At 37.5% G+C, this 19,493-nt stretch overlaps 1 protein-coding gene across 2 annotated transcripts in view; it reads right to left on the reverse strand.

The window, feature by feature from the left end:
- The window catches only part of CCDC50 (coiled-coil domain containing 50), a 69,257-nt gene that overhangs the window by 7,390 nt on the left and 42,374 nt on the right, over window positions 1-19,493 (reverse strand). The window contains exons 6-11 of one of the 2 annotated variants that reach the window (XM_014843286.3): window positions 14,833-15,360; window positions 8,013-8,128; window positions 7,542-7,586; window positions 7,327-7,431; window positions 5,434-5,513; window positions 317-423 (exon numbers count right to left, since the gene is read on the reverse strand). In XM_014843286.3, coding sequence (XP_014698772.3) covers window positions 317-423; window positions 5,434-5,513; window positions 7,327-7,431; window positions 7,542-7,586; window positions 8,013-8,128; window positions 14,833-15,360 — 981 coding nt within the window. The remainder of the gene's footprint in view (window positions 1-316; window positions 424-5,433; window positions 5,514-7,326; window positions 7,432-7,541; window positions 7,587-8,012; window positions 8,129-14,832; window positions 15,361-19,493) is intronic. The other variant, XM_070509200.1, reaches the window with a different exon arrangement.

Consider the following 19,493-nt stretch of genomic DNA (forward strand, 5'->3'; position numbering starts at 1 on the left):
CAGTATAAAAAATGCCCAGTACACCTAAACGGGGAGACAGTCACCCTTTAAGAATCTGATGAAAGCTATAAACTCTCTCTGGAGAAAAATGCAAACACATAGAAAATCTTGCATTCAATTTAAGGTGTTTTGTTTTGGGTTTTTTTTTTTAAATCTTTGTTTGTTTTCTAAAACATGAAGGACACTATCATGATCTGAGAGGAAGGATAACTTACCTTTCCAGTCTAGTGATTTGTGAGACAACATTTGATTTTTCCAGCACAGCATGAGCATTATAAAAAAAGATCCTATACATGACCATAGATATTTTTCTTACCTTTATGAGAGCACTCTGATTTTGAGAAATGACGTGTGGAATTATGCTGGTTTGTAAAATGAGAGCAACCCAAATCCTCAGGATCGGTCATGGTAGGCGGTGGGGGCCTGAAGGGAAGTCAGAATTTAAAGAGATACACTAAGTAGTAACTACAATTCCACCTTTGGCTGGGTCACAGTAGTAAAAGCATTTTTGGTAGAAACGCAAAGCCACAATGTTTTAGAATTCTTTTTAGAGAATGACTTTGGGTAAATTATTTTTATCCTACTGTTCCTTTGCTTTGATGTATATAATTCAATAAAAACAAATATTTTCTGAACACCCAATATGTGTGAGGCATTGTCTTAAGGGGTGGAGAAACAAAATTTAATGAAATGTGACCATTTCCATTAACATGAAATTTACTTTGTTTTGGTAGTTTTTATGAAGAAAAAGAGGAAGAAAGGAAAGGATAGAAGGGAAGAAAGCAATAAAGAAAGTTAACGAAGGAAGGAAAAAAAAGAGGGTGGCAGATAAGGAGGAAGGACAGGAGTCTGGGAAGGAGGGACATTGGTCAACATATAAAATTTAAAGCGAAGTTCCTTAATCCACTAGGTGGCGAAGCAGAGCTTAGACAAGAAAAGGGCAGTCACAAACTGGCAACTTTTCATGTGAAAAGAAGACAAAATGGAAAAACATCAGGAAATTTTTACTACTCCACTTTTTATTATTTTAATTGTGTTACACAGATTTTGCAAACATTTGGCAGTGAAGGTGGAGAACAAAATCTGTCCTTTTGTTGTTGTTTTCAAAGCTGGACTCAAATTTTGCACTAAAGCATGGAACCAGAGGAGATCAAGAAAATTTGTCAAACATATAACCACGCTGTAGGATGTTTTGTGTAATTATATATATCCAGAAGGCCTAAGTATTCCGAAGTTTGGAAAGTTATGATTCGTTTGGTACAGTGGGCTCTGTCATAGAAGAATAAAGGCAAGTGTTTTCAAATTTCTCACCCTGTCCCCAAGCAGTAAGTCTCTCTCTGGGTATCCAGCTTCCAGAAGAGGCCAGCACAATGTCAACTTAGGTATGTATTGAGGACTGCGCTACCGGTTCTACACAGATGATCTCAACTCCCTTTCAGGACAAGTCTGCGTGGTGGCTATCACACACATTTTAGAGATATACTAGGTTAAGCAAGGTAAGTGATCTGTCAAGTTCACACAGTTGGTAAGTGGCAGAGTCAGGGCTCAAACTCAACTGGACTTCAAAACCAGCACTCTTAATGACTACACTATGCTCTGTTACATAGGTGTGTGTTCTCAGCAGGAGCAGTATCTGCATTCAAGACTATATGATACATATCTTATACTTTCAAACGGTATTTGGCATACATTTTTCCATTTTCATGCCTTTGTTATACACATATAATTAATGTGAGCATAACAAATCATGTGGCATTTTTCTTGTTTTTCTCTTTGAACCATTTGTTTACAATCAGAAAATAAATACAGTGTTTTTCTTTCATTGTCAACTAACATTTATAACACTTACCTTAAATAAGTAGTGTAAGACCTGATAAGTAGAGTTGCACCCAAAAAATCTGACTCTAGGTTTAAGAAACTCAATTTCAAAAAACAGGTGGCTAAAGTAATAACTTAGACCCAAGAAAACGGGATTGGTAATCAGGGTGGTAAAGTCTATTCTTCACTCTTTTATTAACCTCATTAGGTGGTCAAAAATCAGAAAAACAAAAGCCGAGTGGTACTCTCAAAAATACTCCGTGACTGGGGCTGACCCAGTGGTGCAGCGATTAAGTTTGTGCGCTCCACTTCGGCAGCCTGGGGTTTGCTGGTTCCAATCCCGGGCATGGACCTATGCACCGTTTATCACGCTATCCTGTGGCAGGCATCCCACATATAAAATAGAGGAAGATGGGCACAGATTTAGCTCAGGGCTAAACTGCCTCAAAAACAAAAACAGCTCCATGATTACTGCCTCACCATTACCTCATCATCAAGCAAAAGGAAGCTAAAGTGTGAAACAGAGCACAGAACACCAACAAATTCTCCAGGATCTGCACATAAGGATAAACAAATCACTCCAGAATGCCCTCAGTTCTCTTGGGATATTATTCTGTCCAGTCTTGGGTTACATGGCAAACAAATTATGGCTTACTGCTTCCAGGGTTCCTATCAAATTAGTCTGTTGCACTGGAGACAGTTGTTTCAAAGTTAAGGGTATTCATATCCAAAGTTGGAAAAATCGTGTTAATAGTTTGTTTTACAGTTTTTATGTATTAAGATTACCTGCTTCCTACTGTTCTCATGAAATGATTTACATTTTTAAGTTAGTGATATATAGCCAAATATCCTTCAGAATTCACTCAAAAGTCATTTCTTCAAGAAGCCCTCCTAGACACCCAGACCAGGCTAATTATCTCCTTATGCTCTTATGACACCCTGCACTTCTCATCCATAGCATTGAACGCAATCATAATAATTATTTGTCTAGATTATATATTTAATGAGAGCAGGAAACAGTTCTTTCTTGTTGACTGTTGCTTACTCTAATTCTAGGCAATTACCAAGGTGCTCAATAAGTATCTGATTAATGAATGAGTGGATAAATATATTTCACATTGATAACAATGCTGCAGGAACTAAATGAGACTTACAAAATCCTTAAGTTTTTCTGAGAGAAAAATGCAAATAAGATACCATGTAGTATTACCAATATAAAATTCTATAATTAGAAGAATTTGGAACTTGGGTTGAAACATTTTTCTATTACAAAATGTTGGAAATAATTCAGATTGTGAACTCATTCTCTATTTCCTTAGACAGAGCAGAAAATCTTGTAATGAACAAAGAAACTCATTTTTGACTTTGAATGTTAGAAGCTCTACGAGAGAATTTGTTTCTTCTCTATTATTAATTACTACACTGCAGTAAACCTCTTGACCTAGGAAGCTCCTTGGTTTTTGATCCCTGAAACTGTTCCTTTCTGTACAAATGGCTAACTAAACTTTTCCACCAGGATTAAATGTGAAAGAGGAAATGATAGACTCCAACCAGAAAGCATACATTCTGATACGAGTTGTACAAGATATCAATAATAAGATGATAGACTTTAATTTGTAACTATGAAAACACAGATTTCATAAAATTCTTATTCAGTTTTGGTTGTCAAATATATAATCTTTCTGTAAATGATATATATATATTTTTTACTTTTCTTTTTCCTTTTTCTCCCCAAAGCCCCCTAGTACATAGTTGTATATTTTTATTTGTGGGTCCTTCCAGTCGTGGCATGCAGGACGCCACCTCAGCATGGCTTGATGAGCGGTGCCATGTCTGCGCCTAGGATATGAACTGGCGAAACCCTGGGCTGCCACAGCAGAGCACACAAACTTAACCACTTGGCCACAGGGCTGGCCCCTGTAAATGACATCTAAATACAAATGTTCCTCTCAAATCAAAACAGGCTTCAGTTCTACTAGTCATAGGTCACTTTTCACTCATTTATAACAGCCATTTTTAATACAGGATCATTTGATTATTCGTTCTTTCAATAGGCCAAATATTTTTAAGAGTACCTATTACATTCCAGAAACTTGTTTTCAAATTTAATAAATCTTTTTAAATAGCCATCCTAGATTTTTCTGTCACATCTGCTGTCAAAGTTATTAGTGTTCTAAAGAGCCAAGGACTTTGAAGACAGCAAAATAACCCTAAAGATGATTCTAATTCACTTGACTAAACAAAGTATAATAAATCACACCTATTAGAGAACAGATTAGTTACTTTTTTTTTCTTTCTGCTTTTTTTTCTCCCCCAATCCCCCCATTACATAGTTGTATATTTTAGTTGTGGGTCCTTCCAGTTGTGGCACATGGGACACTGCCTCAACGTGGCCATGTCCGCGCCCAGGATCCGAACCAGCGAAACCCTGGGCCACCGCAGAGGAGCGTGTGAACTTAACCACTCGGCCACAGGACCGGCCCCTCGTTATTTCTTATCTTACGTGGATGTTGTAGAGATGTAAATAAAACTGAACCCTGTAGTTCTAAAAATCTGCTTTAAAAAATGTTTGGCATGTGCTTAACTACAAGCTACAAGAAGAATCAATTTTACAGAATGAGACTTACTACTGTTGCCCTACGAGCTTTCCAAACCTGATATAGTTTTCTGAAAGGTATTTATCTTCTGAAAGCCCATGAGTTTAAAAATAGATTATGGCTTTTTAAGGACAGTAAATTTATTCACTTTCAGGAAACAAGTCTAGCAGTTTAGTGTAGGCAATGAGTGGAAACAACAGTGTACAAATTTTCAGTGTAATAAGACTTATGTTTTAAGAACTAATAAATATACTATTAATAATCAGGACTGAAATTCAAGGTTTTAATAATTTAGAGTTTTCAAAATGTTAGATTTAGTGTTACTTTTGTCTTTTTCTATTTAATGTTCTCTCTTCCTATTCCAATTATATTTCTTCTTGAAAAGCAACAGAAAGTAATAAGGAACAAAGAAAAAGGCTGCTTCCCTAGAAACTTAAATGTTGACAACTTGAGGTGGAAAGATAGCAGATGCTCCATAAATATGACCCAAGACTGACTGAAAGAAGTCAGAAAGAATATCTAGCATAGCCACAGGTATTTGATCTGTTGTGATTTAGAACAGACTGCAATGACTCAAATACGTACTTGCCTAAGACGTTCAAACTCACACAGAAATGAATTTAAGCATATGTAAATGTCATGCACATACCAATGTGACCATGAAACTCAGTAAAAATTGAAAACCTGAGATTTTACTTAGGAGTATGGTTAGTACCATCCCTTAGCTGAGGGCATCAATTCAGTGAATCCAGAGACAAGAACTGGTCCTAACAAAAAGCACATCCTTCCTCATACACCTGAGCTTCTGTAAAATGCCCCACCTTCCTGATTTGACTTGTTCAACCCAATTCAAGACTGGAAATAAAGTTTGAAAATAACCCTGCAAGAATCGATACCACCTCACAATGGCAGATTTCTGGATCTCCTCTCCAAAGAGTACAACTTCTCCTCAGGCAACCAACATCTCCTGACTCACCCCAAAGCCAACCGTCACTCTCCTTTTCAGGTGTCGTCTTACCGTGCTGGCCTGTCATTCTTAGAACGATGAGGTTCATCACTCTCTTTTGACTTTGAGTGTGCTGATTTAGCTGGTTTGGTCTATAGGCAGAAAAACAAAAAAGAAAAGAAAAAGAAAATACATATACGGAAAACAGCAAAAAAAGAGAAAGATTAGGTTTAGAAAATATCTAAATCAACCCCCCTTTAGTAACTTCAGGTGACTTACATTCAGTTGAGTGACGTAAAATATTTTTAAATACGACCACTCAGAGGAAAAAAAAAAAATAGTCATGAAGGCAATGGTGGAAGCTGTCAGTGCAGCCAACGAGTGGGCTAAATATATATGAACAGCTCCCCCACAGGGTGTGCTTGGAGACCCATTATTAACATCACAGCTGCACAGCACTGACAAGAACCGGTGGACTCCCAGACTCTGTGGAAGCTAGGTTTGCGCTATTCAACTTATTTCTGAACATCCGACTTAGGCATGACGATTTTCAAGCCAGGAAACTAAGGCACATTCGAGCCAACTTTTCCAGGAGAGGAACTGTACCAGCACCAGTTACAGAATCTAGAAACTCTAGAAGTCCTGACACTTGCTGGAAAATGTAGCCTTCCCCCTCTTACCTTCCTGATCTGTAAGCCTTAAAAATACCTACTCCTTCATAGTTGGGTTAACAAAGAATCTGAGTAACTCCTAGGCAAGTAATTATGGCTTAATTTCTGTAGCTGAAGCATTTGGGAATGCTTCTACTAAACTGAAACATGTTTGTCAGGAAAAATCTTACATTGCTAAGAGGGTAAAAGAGGGAGATAAATATAAGTAATTCACATGGAAATAACACCGTCATTTCTTTTTAGATCGACAACTGGGTAACTGAGCAACAGACAATAGCAGAGCAAGACTATTACCACGGTTTCTACGTCTTCTTTTTCCTTCTAACCAATGCTGAGACTGAGACAGAACCTGAGACCCAAGGAAGGAATGTGTTTGAAGGAGATGGTGCTAACCATCAGCTATATCATGGATACACACACTAGTTACATGCTCCCAGGACAAGCACAAACTCCCTCTCTAAAAAGCCTTACTATCTGAATTCTCCCGTCCTCCATTGTTGTTCTTCCATTACACTTTCTTCGCCAGCTTGACCTTATATTTGTCAGCTGTCTACAGCCGTCTTCCTCTCTATCTTATACGTTATTGTGAGGATAATATATCTTTGTCTTTCTCTCTAAGTCCAGACCAGTGCTTTGCACACAGTACCTAATAAGTAAAGTCTGTTAAATTGAACTTGCAATCAACATATACAACAATTAGATTACAGCAAAATGAACTGCAGTCACTGACTATTTTGTCTACTATGTCTGATGAATGAGGAGAAGATAACAGTTCAAGCTCATGCTAGATAGTTCTTGCACTCTGACATAAGCAGTGATTGCTGGTGACAAGGTCTGTCCGTCTGCCATGCATCAAGTTAAGTCAGAGGAAAGAGAAACAGCTGGCACATGATCAGGAATGAAAGACAACATAAGCACACAGGGAAAGTAGAGAGAGGAAGACAAGGCCACTGTGGAAAGCTGAGAGCATGTGGAAACGCTGCAATCCCCTGTAAGGTAAGTATAGTAAACTAAGAATGCTCATGACCAGAGGCAGTTGCATCTCAGTTGGTCTTAAAATGAATGGGCTAAATTTTTCAATCTTAGCACTAAGTTTTTACACAGTTACTTTCAAGAATTCAATATGATTTTTCATAGTGAAACAACTTTTATAAGTCAGATTCACACACACGATATAGACCATTTGTATACCCTAAATATATCTGCAAAGCTTACCCTAAAAGCAGAGTCCCTTTGTCATTTGTAATTTTATTTGCAATTAAAAAACAAAAAATAAACAAAAAACAGATGCTACCTTCCAATCAGGGTCATGCTTCCTTTTGTCCAAAGATGACTTCTCCCGCTCCTTGGCTTTCTTGTAAGCTTTCTTTTCTTCGGCCATTAGAAGTCTAGCAATTTCCTAAACAACATCCGGTCAATATCATTGACTGCCCATTTGCGGGTAGAAAATTACTGAGATACTCCCAAAGAATACTGGCTAAACAAACTCATTAGCTAACATGAGCTCACCTCATCCTGGGCTACTTGAGCTGCTCTCCTGTCCACCTGGGTAGCCTATGGTATGGAAAATACAAAAGAGAATAATTTAATTGAAATCTATGTTGTCCATTTTTTAAAATTACATAAAATAAACTGGTATTTGAAACTAGCTGTGATTAACATCCTTAAAGTTGATAATCAGTTGATATACTTTCACCAGCCAGAGCAGGGTCTATTTTTATCAAATTCTACAGCAGACTCTTAGAGAATTATCAGAACGCAACAATGGAGAGACAGAGATGTGGAATTCAGCTAATAATGCTTATGCAGTAAGGAAAACCTGACAACTCTATTCCTAGTGTCTTGATTTTTCACCCATAAAAAAGGTATCAGATTCTTAAATGATAGAAGACTATAATGCCTATTATATAATCTCAAGAATGATTCAATTTTCAAAAAACCTACTGATCTACCTGAACTTCAGTGTTAAAATTTGCTCACCAAAATTTCTTCTTCTTGCAGTTTTCTGGCAATTTCAGCATCATACCATTCCTGATTCCTGTGGGTCACTCGTGATGGAGTAGAGACAGCTTCTTTCATCCCTCTTGGCTTCATTCCTAGAAAAAACACAATGTAATAAGGCAACTGACTTTGTTTTCTGAAAAGCTGCAAAATTTAAAGCAAAGTTTTTCTTTAGTATCTAACACTGACAATATTGCCTCTACTCCAAAATTCAGTGTAGGGTGCACTTAGGAAATAATATTTTCCCCTAGGTACGGAAGTGGTGATGCTGATAATCCAGACATGTCAACAAAGTTACCTACCCAAACCTGCCTGGTAGGAAACCATGCTCCCACCCTCCCTTGCAAACTGTTTCTTCAACAGCAGAAAATAACACAAAGAACTGTTAAGAGGCTTTTGCAAAGGAGGAATTGAAAAAAAGGTTAAGTCCCTGAAATAAAAAGAATGTAGAGGAAAGAAAGTTACAGAACTGGAGTTTCAAAGAGATTAAGCTATTAAGACTGGAGGAAATGATGTTTTCTTCTATAGCCTCAGCCTTGCATACCTTACCTGAAGGGGAACAGAAAGAGTGTCACCTGGGAGTCACATGACAGTACCTGTTAGCCAGCCAGTGGCCCTGCATGGCTTCTGCTCTGATGGGCAACAACCCTACTTGCTTTAGATCTTTCCCATAGTTCTGAACAGTTTAAGTGTGGCTAAATATTAGGGAAGATAGAACAGAAGGGAAATAGCAGAGAATACAATGACTTTATAGTTCTATGCCTGAGGAGAAAGGAACATGGAGGACCAGAGGGGAATTTTGGCTTTTTACTTTGAAATGTTGTAAATAGCACATATTCCTCTCATAACTTTTAATTAAGTGGTAAATGCTAATGGTTATTTCAAAATCGTGGATATTTTCCTATTGGTATCCTCTATAAATTACACTTATATTCAGAAATAGAAATTTTTAGTGCAGTGAACAAGATTAACCATCTGGAACAGTGACTTTTAGCAAACGGATAACTGAAGGGAGAAAGAAAATTTACTCCTAATTGCCTATTTCTTTATATCAGTGGTTCTCAACCATGGCTATATATTACAATCAGTTGGGGTGCTGTAAATAAACAGAAAAATCTTTGACCCAAATCCCAGGGATTCTAAGTTAAGTAGCCTGAGTGAGATCTGGCATTTGGTAGTTTGTTTTTTTAAAAAAATCTTAAACAGTTGATTCTTATTTGCCATTAGCATTGGAACACGAGTGTATTATGTCCATCAAAATAACCATACATTGAGGGGCTGGCATGGTGGCGTAGCAGTTAAACTCGCATGCGTAGCTTTGGCAGACCGGGGTGCGCTGGTTTGGATCCCAGGTGCAACCTACACACTGCTTATTGAGCCATGCTGTGGCAGGTGTCCCACATATAAGACAGAGGAAAATGTGCCCAGATGTTAGCTCAGGGCCAATCTTCCTTAGCAAGAAGAGGAGGACTGGTTGTGGATAGGAGCTCAGGGCTTCCTCAAAATAAAATAAAATAAAATAAAAATAACCATACATTGAAATGATTTTTATCAAAATGTCTCACCACACTTGATTCACTTGCTCTAAACAAAAAAGAAAAAAGGAAAGAAAAGAATTTTCTTTTCTAGGAAATTTCAACTAAATTCTGGGCAAATGAAGCGAGTTAAAGTTATCTGGTGAAGCCTTTCCTTGTAGAGCTTTAAACCTAGCTTTGCAATAAACCAAAGCCACAGCTCATCTGCCTTTCCCATAAATAAAGACTATCAGACGATTAAACCTGGCTTTCTCAACTTCAGGCCTATTAGCATCTGATTACCCAGAACAGAGGGTCCACTCCAACTTCACATCATCTCTAGGGCTACTGAATCTTACGCCAGGCTGGGCTGGTTGTAACCTAGATTTCTGAGTGGTCTGGGACAGTCAGGAAACAACAGCATAATCCCAAGAGTGGACCGTATTTAAATGGAATAGAAACCTCCCTGAGTGCCGTTTACTTTGGTCATAACTAGAAAGGAATATTTCAGGGAAAATAAGTCAAATTAGATAGGGAAGTTGGTATTGGGCCAAGCCAGTGGACAAGATAGGTTGCTATACCACATTCATATCTATAGAAAAATGACACTTCAGTGAGCAGCCTCAAGCCTAGTTGAGGATGATAGGAGAGATCACACCTATGTCTTGTTCCTTCAAGTTTGCCATCCAGTGAAAGAAACAACAGAGTGGGATGTGCTCAGATTTCAAGACACTAAACTCTCTCCACTACCATGCCTCCTACTCTACACCACAGAATTAACTGAGAAAATGTTTTAATATCTATCAAAGACACTTCGAAGGCATTCAAATGAAATAGCCAGATGAATAGTCTTAATTGGTTTGACAGGGTGATAACATGACTTCATGGCAGTTAAAAAGAGAAAGATACACAGATCAATGCAACAGAATAGAGAGCCCAGAAATAAACCCATGCAGACATGGTCAACTAACTTACTACAAAGGAGCCAAGAATATACAATGAGGAAAGGATAGTCTCTTCAATAAACAGTGTTGGGATAACTGGCTAGCCACACGCAAAGGATAAAACTGGGTCACTATCTTACACCATACACAAAAATTAATTCAAAATGGATTAGAGACTTGAACATAAGACCTGAAATCATAAAACTTCTAGAAGAAAACACAGGTATCAGCTCTGTGACATCAGTCTTGGAGATGATTTTTTGGATTTGACACCAAAAAGCAAAGGCAACAAAAGCAAAAATAAACATGTGGTACTACATCAAACTAAAAAGCTTCTGTACAGCAAAGGAAACCCTCTACAAAATGAAAAGGCAACCTATAAAATGGGAGAATATATTTCCAAATCACATAACTGATAAGGGGTTAATATCCAAAATATAGAAAGAACTCATCCAACTCATAGCAGAACAACAATCTGATTTAAAAATGGGCAGAGCATTTGAATAGGCATTTTTCCAATGAAGATGGCCAACAGGTGTGTGAAAAGATGCTCAACATCACTAATCATCAGAGAAATGCAAATCAAAACCACAATGAGATATCACCTCACACCTGTCCAGGCTATCATCAGAAAGACAGGAAATAAGTGTCGGCAGGATGGAAAGAAAAGAACCTTTGTGTACTATTGGTGAGAATGCAAATTGGTGCAGCCACTATGGAAAACAGCATGGAAGTTCCTCAAAAGTTAAAAATAGAACTACTCTGTGATCCAGCAATTCCACTTCTGGGTATTTATCTGAAAGAAATAAAAAATACTAACTCGAAAAGGTATAAGCACCCCTATGTTCACTGCAGCATTATTTACAATAGCCAAGACATGAAAACAACCTTAAGTGCCCATTGATGAATGAATAAATGAATAAAGAAAACGTGATGTGCACACACACAGAGGAATATTATTTAGCCATAAAAAAGAAGGAAATCTTGCCACTTGCAACAACATGAATGGACCTTGAGGGCATTATGCTAAGTAAAGTAAGTCAGACAGAGAAAGACAAATATGTATAATCTCACTTATACGTGGAATCTAACAAAACAAACCAAGCTCATAGATAGACAACAGACTGGTGATTTCCAGAGGCAGGGGGTGGGGATGGGCGCAATGACTGAAAGATGTCAAAAGGTACACACTTTCAGCTATAAAATAAGTCATGGGGATGTAATGTACAGTATGTTGAGGATAGTTAATAACATTGTATGGTATACTTGGAAGTTGCTAAGAGAGTAAATCTTAAAAGTTCTCAGCACAAGAAAAAAAAATTTTACCTATGTATGGTGACAGACGTTAATTAGACTTATTGTGGTGATCATTTCATAATATACACAGATATCAAATCATTCTGTTGTACACCTGAAACTAATATAATTGTGTGTCAACTATATCTCAATATAAATAAATGAACGAACGAAAGCATGAATAAATAAAAAGAATTTGAGGTAATCTCTCTCTAAATCCAAAATATTTAGCAGGAATAGTTTATCTGAATTCTTGATATACCACTGGAGCTTGCATGTCTCATAAGTAGAAAGTCTCCATACCCTGGAATACTGGATCTGGACTGACAGGACTGCCCACTCAATGTAGTGGCCTCCACATCAGAGGTGAAAAGAGATTTTTTAAGTATGTAAGAAGGAACTTCCGATAGGGCAGTGTAAGGCTGTTTTTACAAAAAAAACAGAGACGCTTTAAACATTTTAAAAATATAGTTAATAGAAGGAAATTAATGGAATGCCTGGTCTCATCTTGGTAGCCCAAATATAATCTGGAAATTAGCTTTCAAAAGGTCAGGTGAGTCATATTTTCAACAGTTCCACATTCATTTCTCAATCTAATTCTTGCTTGTCTTTTTCTGTTCATCATTCTCCAATGTAAGGACACAAGAATCTGCCTCAATAAACACACAGAAAGCTTACCTTTAAATAAATTCTCATAGAATAACATAAAATTGTTTAAAGCACTGGTATTCAAGAGAAACTTATCCCAAGCTTGGAATAAGGTAAAATGATTACTGACAGATTCTTTGATACCATGCGAGAGTATTTTGTAATAAGCCAGTCTGACACTCAGAGGATGTCACAGCAAAAAGGTGCAGATATTTTATGGCCCTGAGAGGCCGGAAGTTAACGGGCAGAAAATTAATAAGCTGTTATGATTTAACAGCTCAATAGAGAAGCTACTCTTAAAGGTAGTATGGTTTTACTGCCCTTTAGAAAGTTAACCAATCTTATATTTAGCAACTACATTTTGTTTTCTTTTTTCCACTGACCATAAAATCCTGTCCCGCAAATGTTCTTAGGACTCGCTCTTTGTCGTCCTGCTAGTTTCTTCATTAAGTTAAATAAAAGTCCGACCTGTGATAACTTTAAGAACTGTGCTTTTACAACAGCAAGAATAGTGACCGGTACCTAGTAATTATATCTAACGCAATCCTGTGACTATTCTAGGAGGTCACAAAATCAAATGCCTACAGGGGCCAGGGAGGTAAAATTCGTAAAGTAAGTTGAACACAAAATGATAGACGCTAGCGGTTATGTTGTAGCCATTTTAGTACCTGCCTACCCACGTTACTTTTTCAACCCTTGTGCTGGCAAAATAAAACATTTGCCTCAACTCCAATTTTAGGGTCTGTGAGTCAGTGTTTAGTTTCACATTAGTTTCACCCCTCCTAAGCCTAAGATACCCTCATTATAACTAAAAACAATAAAGGCTAACAAGCCCTCAAAGGTTAACCATCCCACACTCAGAAGGTCAGCTTCACAGTCAGAAACGCAGAGGTCAGTGTAATCACCATTCTTCCCCCACACCTTTAGGACTCCAATGTGTCTTTCTAAATCTGGATTTAGTGTAACTTACTCATAAAGCCTACTTTCTATAGATTGTACCACTTCCTCTTCCATTGCCCCAGAGCTCTTTGTTCAAAGTATACCTAATTTGCAATTGTCTATTTACATATCCATCTTTTTGGCTTGCCTTATTAACCCTCTGAGGCTCAGATCCAAGCATAAATCTCCAAACATAAAGCCTGAGGCAAGAATATTTGTGGCAGATACTCAACATGGCTTGCTGAACTGAATTTTCATTTTCTTTATGACCAAGTCCTTTAATAATTTAAGGGATTAACATGATAGGAAGAACAAACCTGAATCTGCAACCCAGAAACCAGTTTCCAGACCAGAGGTCAGAGGCATAGGTTGTCTGGGCAACAATAAGGAAGAAATTAAGAACAGATACCTCCCTGGTTTCCCAATAACCTTTCCCAATAACCTTTGCATCTCTGTAAAACTTCAGTTAAGAGTAAAAGAGAATCAGGGAGATGAGTATATCTAATTAAAATACCAGACAGGGTAGTGCTACGACTTGCAGTGGTACAGCCGCAAGCAAAACATCACCACAGCAGTTTCCAGACAAGAATAGAGAGAACCATGACTGTGTCAATGATGGACTTCAGAGTTAAACCTCTGAGATGCCAGAAATTTGAGGCTGAAGTCTAATATTCACCTCATTCCTATACAAGTACCAAGAACTTACCTGATATCGGTACTTTAGAATGCCAACTCTAGAGTTGGGGTCGAAGGTTAGATCATAGAAAGTACCTTAAGGCAATGGTTTTCAACTTTTGAACACAGAAGAATCACCTCCAGGTCTAAAACACACCCAAATTACCAGGCTGCACTCCAGAGATGATAACATATGTGAGATCAGGAATCCGCAATTTTTAGGAAACAGCCCAGCTGATTCTGACAAAATGGACTAAGGCCTATAATTTGAAAAATGCTGTCTTAAGAGATTGACTATCCAATCTCACTTTACGGATGGGAAAGATGAGGTCAAGAAAATCTAGTACTTCCAGCCCTGCTGGTCTTCTAGTTAGGCAAACAGTATGAAGGCAGTGTCACCAGATCTTCTGGGTTCACTGAATTAAAACCAGAAATTCAGAAGCTTTGATTTTGTGTCAGAATCTCTGACGTATGGTCTTGGCAAATGAAGAATTGTATCTGGGATGGGCACCTCCACTGCAGTCTGGGGCTGAAAGAACCTTGTAAGGAATCAGCGTATTCTTTGATTAGAAGGCAGAAGGGGAAGAATACAAACATTTTCCTTCTTCCCATGGACTTGAGATTAAGTAAATATCTTTTGTAATATTTGGCTCCAGGATACATTTCAAAGCCATGAGCACAAACTAGAGAGAAAGAACAGGTTGCTTAAAATGCTTATTAAATAAATTTGTTTGTACATATGTACACGATACGAGGACTTCCAACGAGATTGTCCTTTATTACCTGTGTCACGAAGTTGGAGCCGTTCCTCACTCTCCGAGAAGGGAGGAGTCCCGGGCCTGTGTTTCCTTTCTCTGTGCTCACCTTTCCCACGGTCCCTCCCATACACAGCTTCCTTGCAGTGAAGCCCTGCTTCCTGTGGGGACTTGGGTGAAAGTGGGTCTTGGCTTCTGGACTGTTTTTCCAAATTCCGAGTTCGATGGCTACGGTTAGCCTCCCAGTCATCACATTCAGCGCTCAAAAACACCTCACCACTGATCTTAGGAAGAGGAGGTCTCCGAAGCCTCTCATGATCAGACAGTTTCCTTTTATGCTGCTCAGTGTTAATTCGGGGATCATCCCTCATTTTACCCGGGTTAGAGGAAGACAGAGATTTGTCTGATGAACAATGTACTTCAAGCTCTTCCAAGTTCTCCAGTGGATGTTTTGGTTTCTTCTTCCTCTGCTTCGCAGTCTTTTCTTCATTTTGGAGTCTACAAGATCTTGAGGATCCAGAACCCAACTCCCTTGCCCTCCTTGACCGTAGCTGGTCTGAGTGGAGGTGGATGGATGTGAAAAATAGAAACGCAGGTTAACTGAATAGAGTATGAACTCACTCCACAGGGGAGAGACAGGGCCCAAGTTGAACATATTTCAAAATGGAGAAGACTACTTTTTCAACTTAACTGAAAAAAGGGAATGGGCATTTACTGGAATGTTCCATGTATACATGAAGGATTCTGGGTACATAGCAAAAAGGTAAAAACTAAAATAAAATTAAGTGGAATAACTTAAATCTGAAAGACCTTGATCATGATTAGGGAAGAGTTACCACAGTACTTTAATATTTGCCAATAACAAAAATTACAGCCATTAAATGTTAAATTCCACTTACAAACCAATTTGGAACTAGTATATGGGGGAAAAGTGGGGATTAAGGGAATCTTATAAAACAGAAAAACACTAAGCTGTGTGATTCCAGCCAGAGGCTTTCGAACATTCTTATTGGAAATAACAATAAACCTCTATCAGAATGTTGCTAGTTTCCACTTAGTTCAGAGAAATGATTCACAGATTTTAGTATTCCTCCAGCCTCTCCCCTTAGGTGGCCAAAGCAAATATTCCCAGCCATATTACAGTTCACTGTAGAAGAGGATGGAGTAGAGGAGAATTTTAAGTGAGTAAATGCCCCTGTTATCTTTGGATAACTCTGCTCTCTCAGTCTTACTTGAAACTTGGCAGAGCAAAAATATAAACAGGGAGCTGGCCTGGTGGCATGGTGGTTAAGTTCGTGTGCTCTGCTTTGGTGGCCTGGGGTTCGTGGGTTTGGATCCTGGGTGCAGACCTACACACTGCTCATCAAGCTGTGCTATGGTGGCATCCCACATACAAAGTAGAGAGGGATTGGCACAGATGCTAGTGTGACATCTCAAACAAAAGGAGAAAGATTGCAACAGATGCCAACTCAGGGCCAACTTTCCTCACAAAAAAATAAATAAATAAAAATAAAAAGGGATGCCACAATGGAATACATAAAATGGAGTCACTTCCTAAATACATTTTAAACAACTTTATGATATTGTATTCTCTGTATGAAAATACAGTATGTGCTAAATATACAAGTCCATAAATTTAATACAAACCTCAAAAATGGCACATAAATGGGTGCTTTTGAGGCCTCATTTAGGCACAAGTGTACGGTGAAAACAAAGAAAATTAATACACACTTTGCAAAAGCATATTAACATTTTCTAAAACTTTTAGTGCATTTTGGAAATAATAAAAAGAAATCCTAATTCCCTGGAAAATTGCTAAGACAGCACAGATATGTTCCCTGCTGGAATTAGCCACTTGCTGAACTGCCTTTGAAACAGCTACCCTAACTTGATGAGACTTAAAGGAAATAAAGGACTATATGCATTTTCTTAGTTTTTAGGGATTTTTGTTGTTGGTCCTTTGGTTTTGTTTTGCTTTGGGGTTTTTTTCTTGTTGGGGAAGATTCACCCTAGCTAACATCTGTTGCTGATCTTCCTCCTTTTGTATGTGGGCTGCCACCACAGCATGGCCACTGACAGAAGAGTGGTATAGGTCCACGCCCAGGAATCGAACCCAGGCCGCTGAAGCAGAGCGCGCCAAACTTAACCACCAGACTGGCAGGGCTGACCCATGGGTTCTTTTTTTTCAAGTATGTTATTCCTAATCTAATAAAGAAATAGAGGAAGGGGAGATTAGTGCTTAAATGCATCACTGATGCCATAAGCTTCTCAAAAACTTTAAGTTGTTTCCTCTTGAGCTTTTCAGAAGAAAAGGAAATTTGCTTCAAAGATGACATTTAAATTAAAATCTCTCTTCCAGAAAGTATTTATCTTCATAATTTGTGGTTAGATTTATTTTTTTACATAAAAGCAAACGTGAAACTGAACAATTACTCTCCGTGATAAAAAAGTACTCTTTTAACAAAACTATTATTTTAAGTGAATCTTGACAACTGAGAAAGAATCAATTGACTACTGCTGTGAATCAAAATAATATTGAGCAGCTACTTAAATGAGGACCACATCCAGGGAACAACGGTTTACAGTGTGAATACTAAACGTTCCCAGAGAGCAGCTGCAAGAGTGAAGTCCGCCTTTAAGCTCAAAAGAAACAAGAAGGGTTTTGTTTTCAACATGGATTTGTGAGGCTATGATTGTTTTACTGTTGTTTCGATTCTTTCTAAAAAGTTAATTGATATTAGCAGTTTAGCGAAATGTGTTGCAAGAATTAGAACAGAGCTGTCACTACATTTTCACAGAGTTGATGGAAAAAAATACTTATTGTCTAGTTCATTTGTGATATCTTTAAACTTGGGAAAGAAAGAAAAAAAAAAAAGACAGGGGTGGGGGAATCTGTGTGAATCCTTTAAAACCTCGTCCAGTTCAGAACTGAGATTTGTATGTTTCTTGAGACCATGTTATTTGGCAAATATAATTCACTTCATTGTAGCTAATACATATACATATGTAAACACACACAAATGTATACGTACACATTTTATTTGTGTGCCTCCATGTTTGTCTTTCAAAATAAGATGATTTCTGTTTAGATATACAAAATTCTATGCTATACACACATAGCATTGATAAACACAAAAATGGTACTTTAAAGTTTATGTCTTCATCAAAATTACATTATTTGATCTTCTCAACATCCATGTAAAGAATGTATTTTTATAATCTCCATTTTACAAATGAGAAAAAGGTTTAGAGTGATTATAGTAGATAACTTACAATTGTGCTGAAGGAGGGGATGGAACTTGAACCAAGGTCTTATGACTCAAAGACCATGACTTAAAAAAAAACTACTAATATGCTTGCAATACATGTAAGTGGCTTTGAAAGAAAAACATGGATTCACAAATGAATAAGATATACCATTTCAGTTGATATAAATCTAACAGATGTTTTGGGTAATTTCAAATTTTTAGAGAATTTATAAATGATTATTTTAAAAAGATCAATTTATGACAGTGTAAGTAAAATAAAAGCTGAAAAGAAGACCATTTCTGTAATGATATACTGTGATTATTATGTAAGTAAGGCAAAAATCATATTATGCACAAGACAGAGAAGTACAATTAAAGACTATCCCTTATGTGTTGGGAAAGGACCACTGCAAAGAACATAAGGATTGCTTCGTAAATATGAGCTGAATTATAAAGTGGCTTCCGCGGAACTCAACTTGGTCTAACTCAAAGGCATATAAACGAGGATCAAACGCTCAGCAGCACAGAATCTCTCAACAACACGACTGAAGGGAATTTCCAATATTTACATGCATGTGCTCAGGAGGTCACTACTTCCTATTCCTAATCCCCCCCAACTCCAAAAAAGTGGCATACACGCCACTCTAAATTTATGAAAGCAGTTAAAATATATACAGAATTGATTTTTTTAACTTTTAGGTGACCCTGAAAAACCACTAAACTCTTCACATAGTCTCCTGCCCCCGAGATATGAATCAGGATGACAGCATTCTGGTCAAAATAACCAAGTTTGAGTCCTAATTCAAGTTAGTGTAAGGTTTTAATAGAGGAAGGCTAAAATTACTACTTGAGTGTACTTAATTACTTGCCATCCTAATGTTTTTATAGCCTGAAAAGTTTAAAATAGTTACTTTCATTGCAGTGAGCATGCCTCTAGAGCAGGATTAAAAATAAAAACAAAAACACCACACCACATTTCTAAGATTTAAATTAAAGCTGAAGAGTAACTCTTTACCTTCTGGTTTCTAGTATTGCAAAATATGGCAATAATTTTTCTTTTTAAATGATGTAATACATGATTTGATTAGAAAAGCCAGCATAAGGAAAAGGGCTATCAAAACAGAGCTGAGCATTTTACATATGGAAGAAAAACACATTAAGCAATAAATAGAGAATCAACCTGCTTACTAATTATGCCAGAGAGCTGAGTTCTACTGAATATGACAAATTTAGAACAATGTGACTGGAAAAGACTGTACTCAAACTATAATAATCCTACCATCTAAGTATAAATTCCTTTGATTCTACTCATCAAAGACAAACACTTACCTCTTATAATGAAATTATAGAAAAGCAATTGATAATTAGTTTGCAAGAAAACTTTGGGATCACTAACCTTAAAATCTTTGCTCTCTAGGAGCTGCCTTTAGATTTTATTTAC

This window comes from Equus asinus, chromosome 5 (assembly GCF_041296235.1).
Source record: "Equus asinus isolate D_3611 breed Donkey chromosome 5, EquAss-T2T_v2, whole genome shotgun sequence".
Taxonomy (NCBI): domain Eukaryota; kingdom Metazoa; phylum Chordata; class Mammalia; order Perissodactyla; family Equidae; genus Equus; species Equus asinus.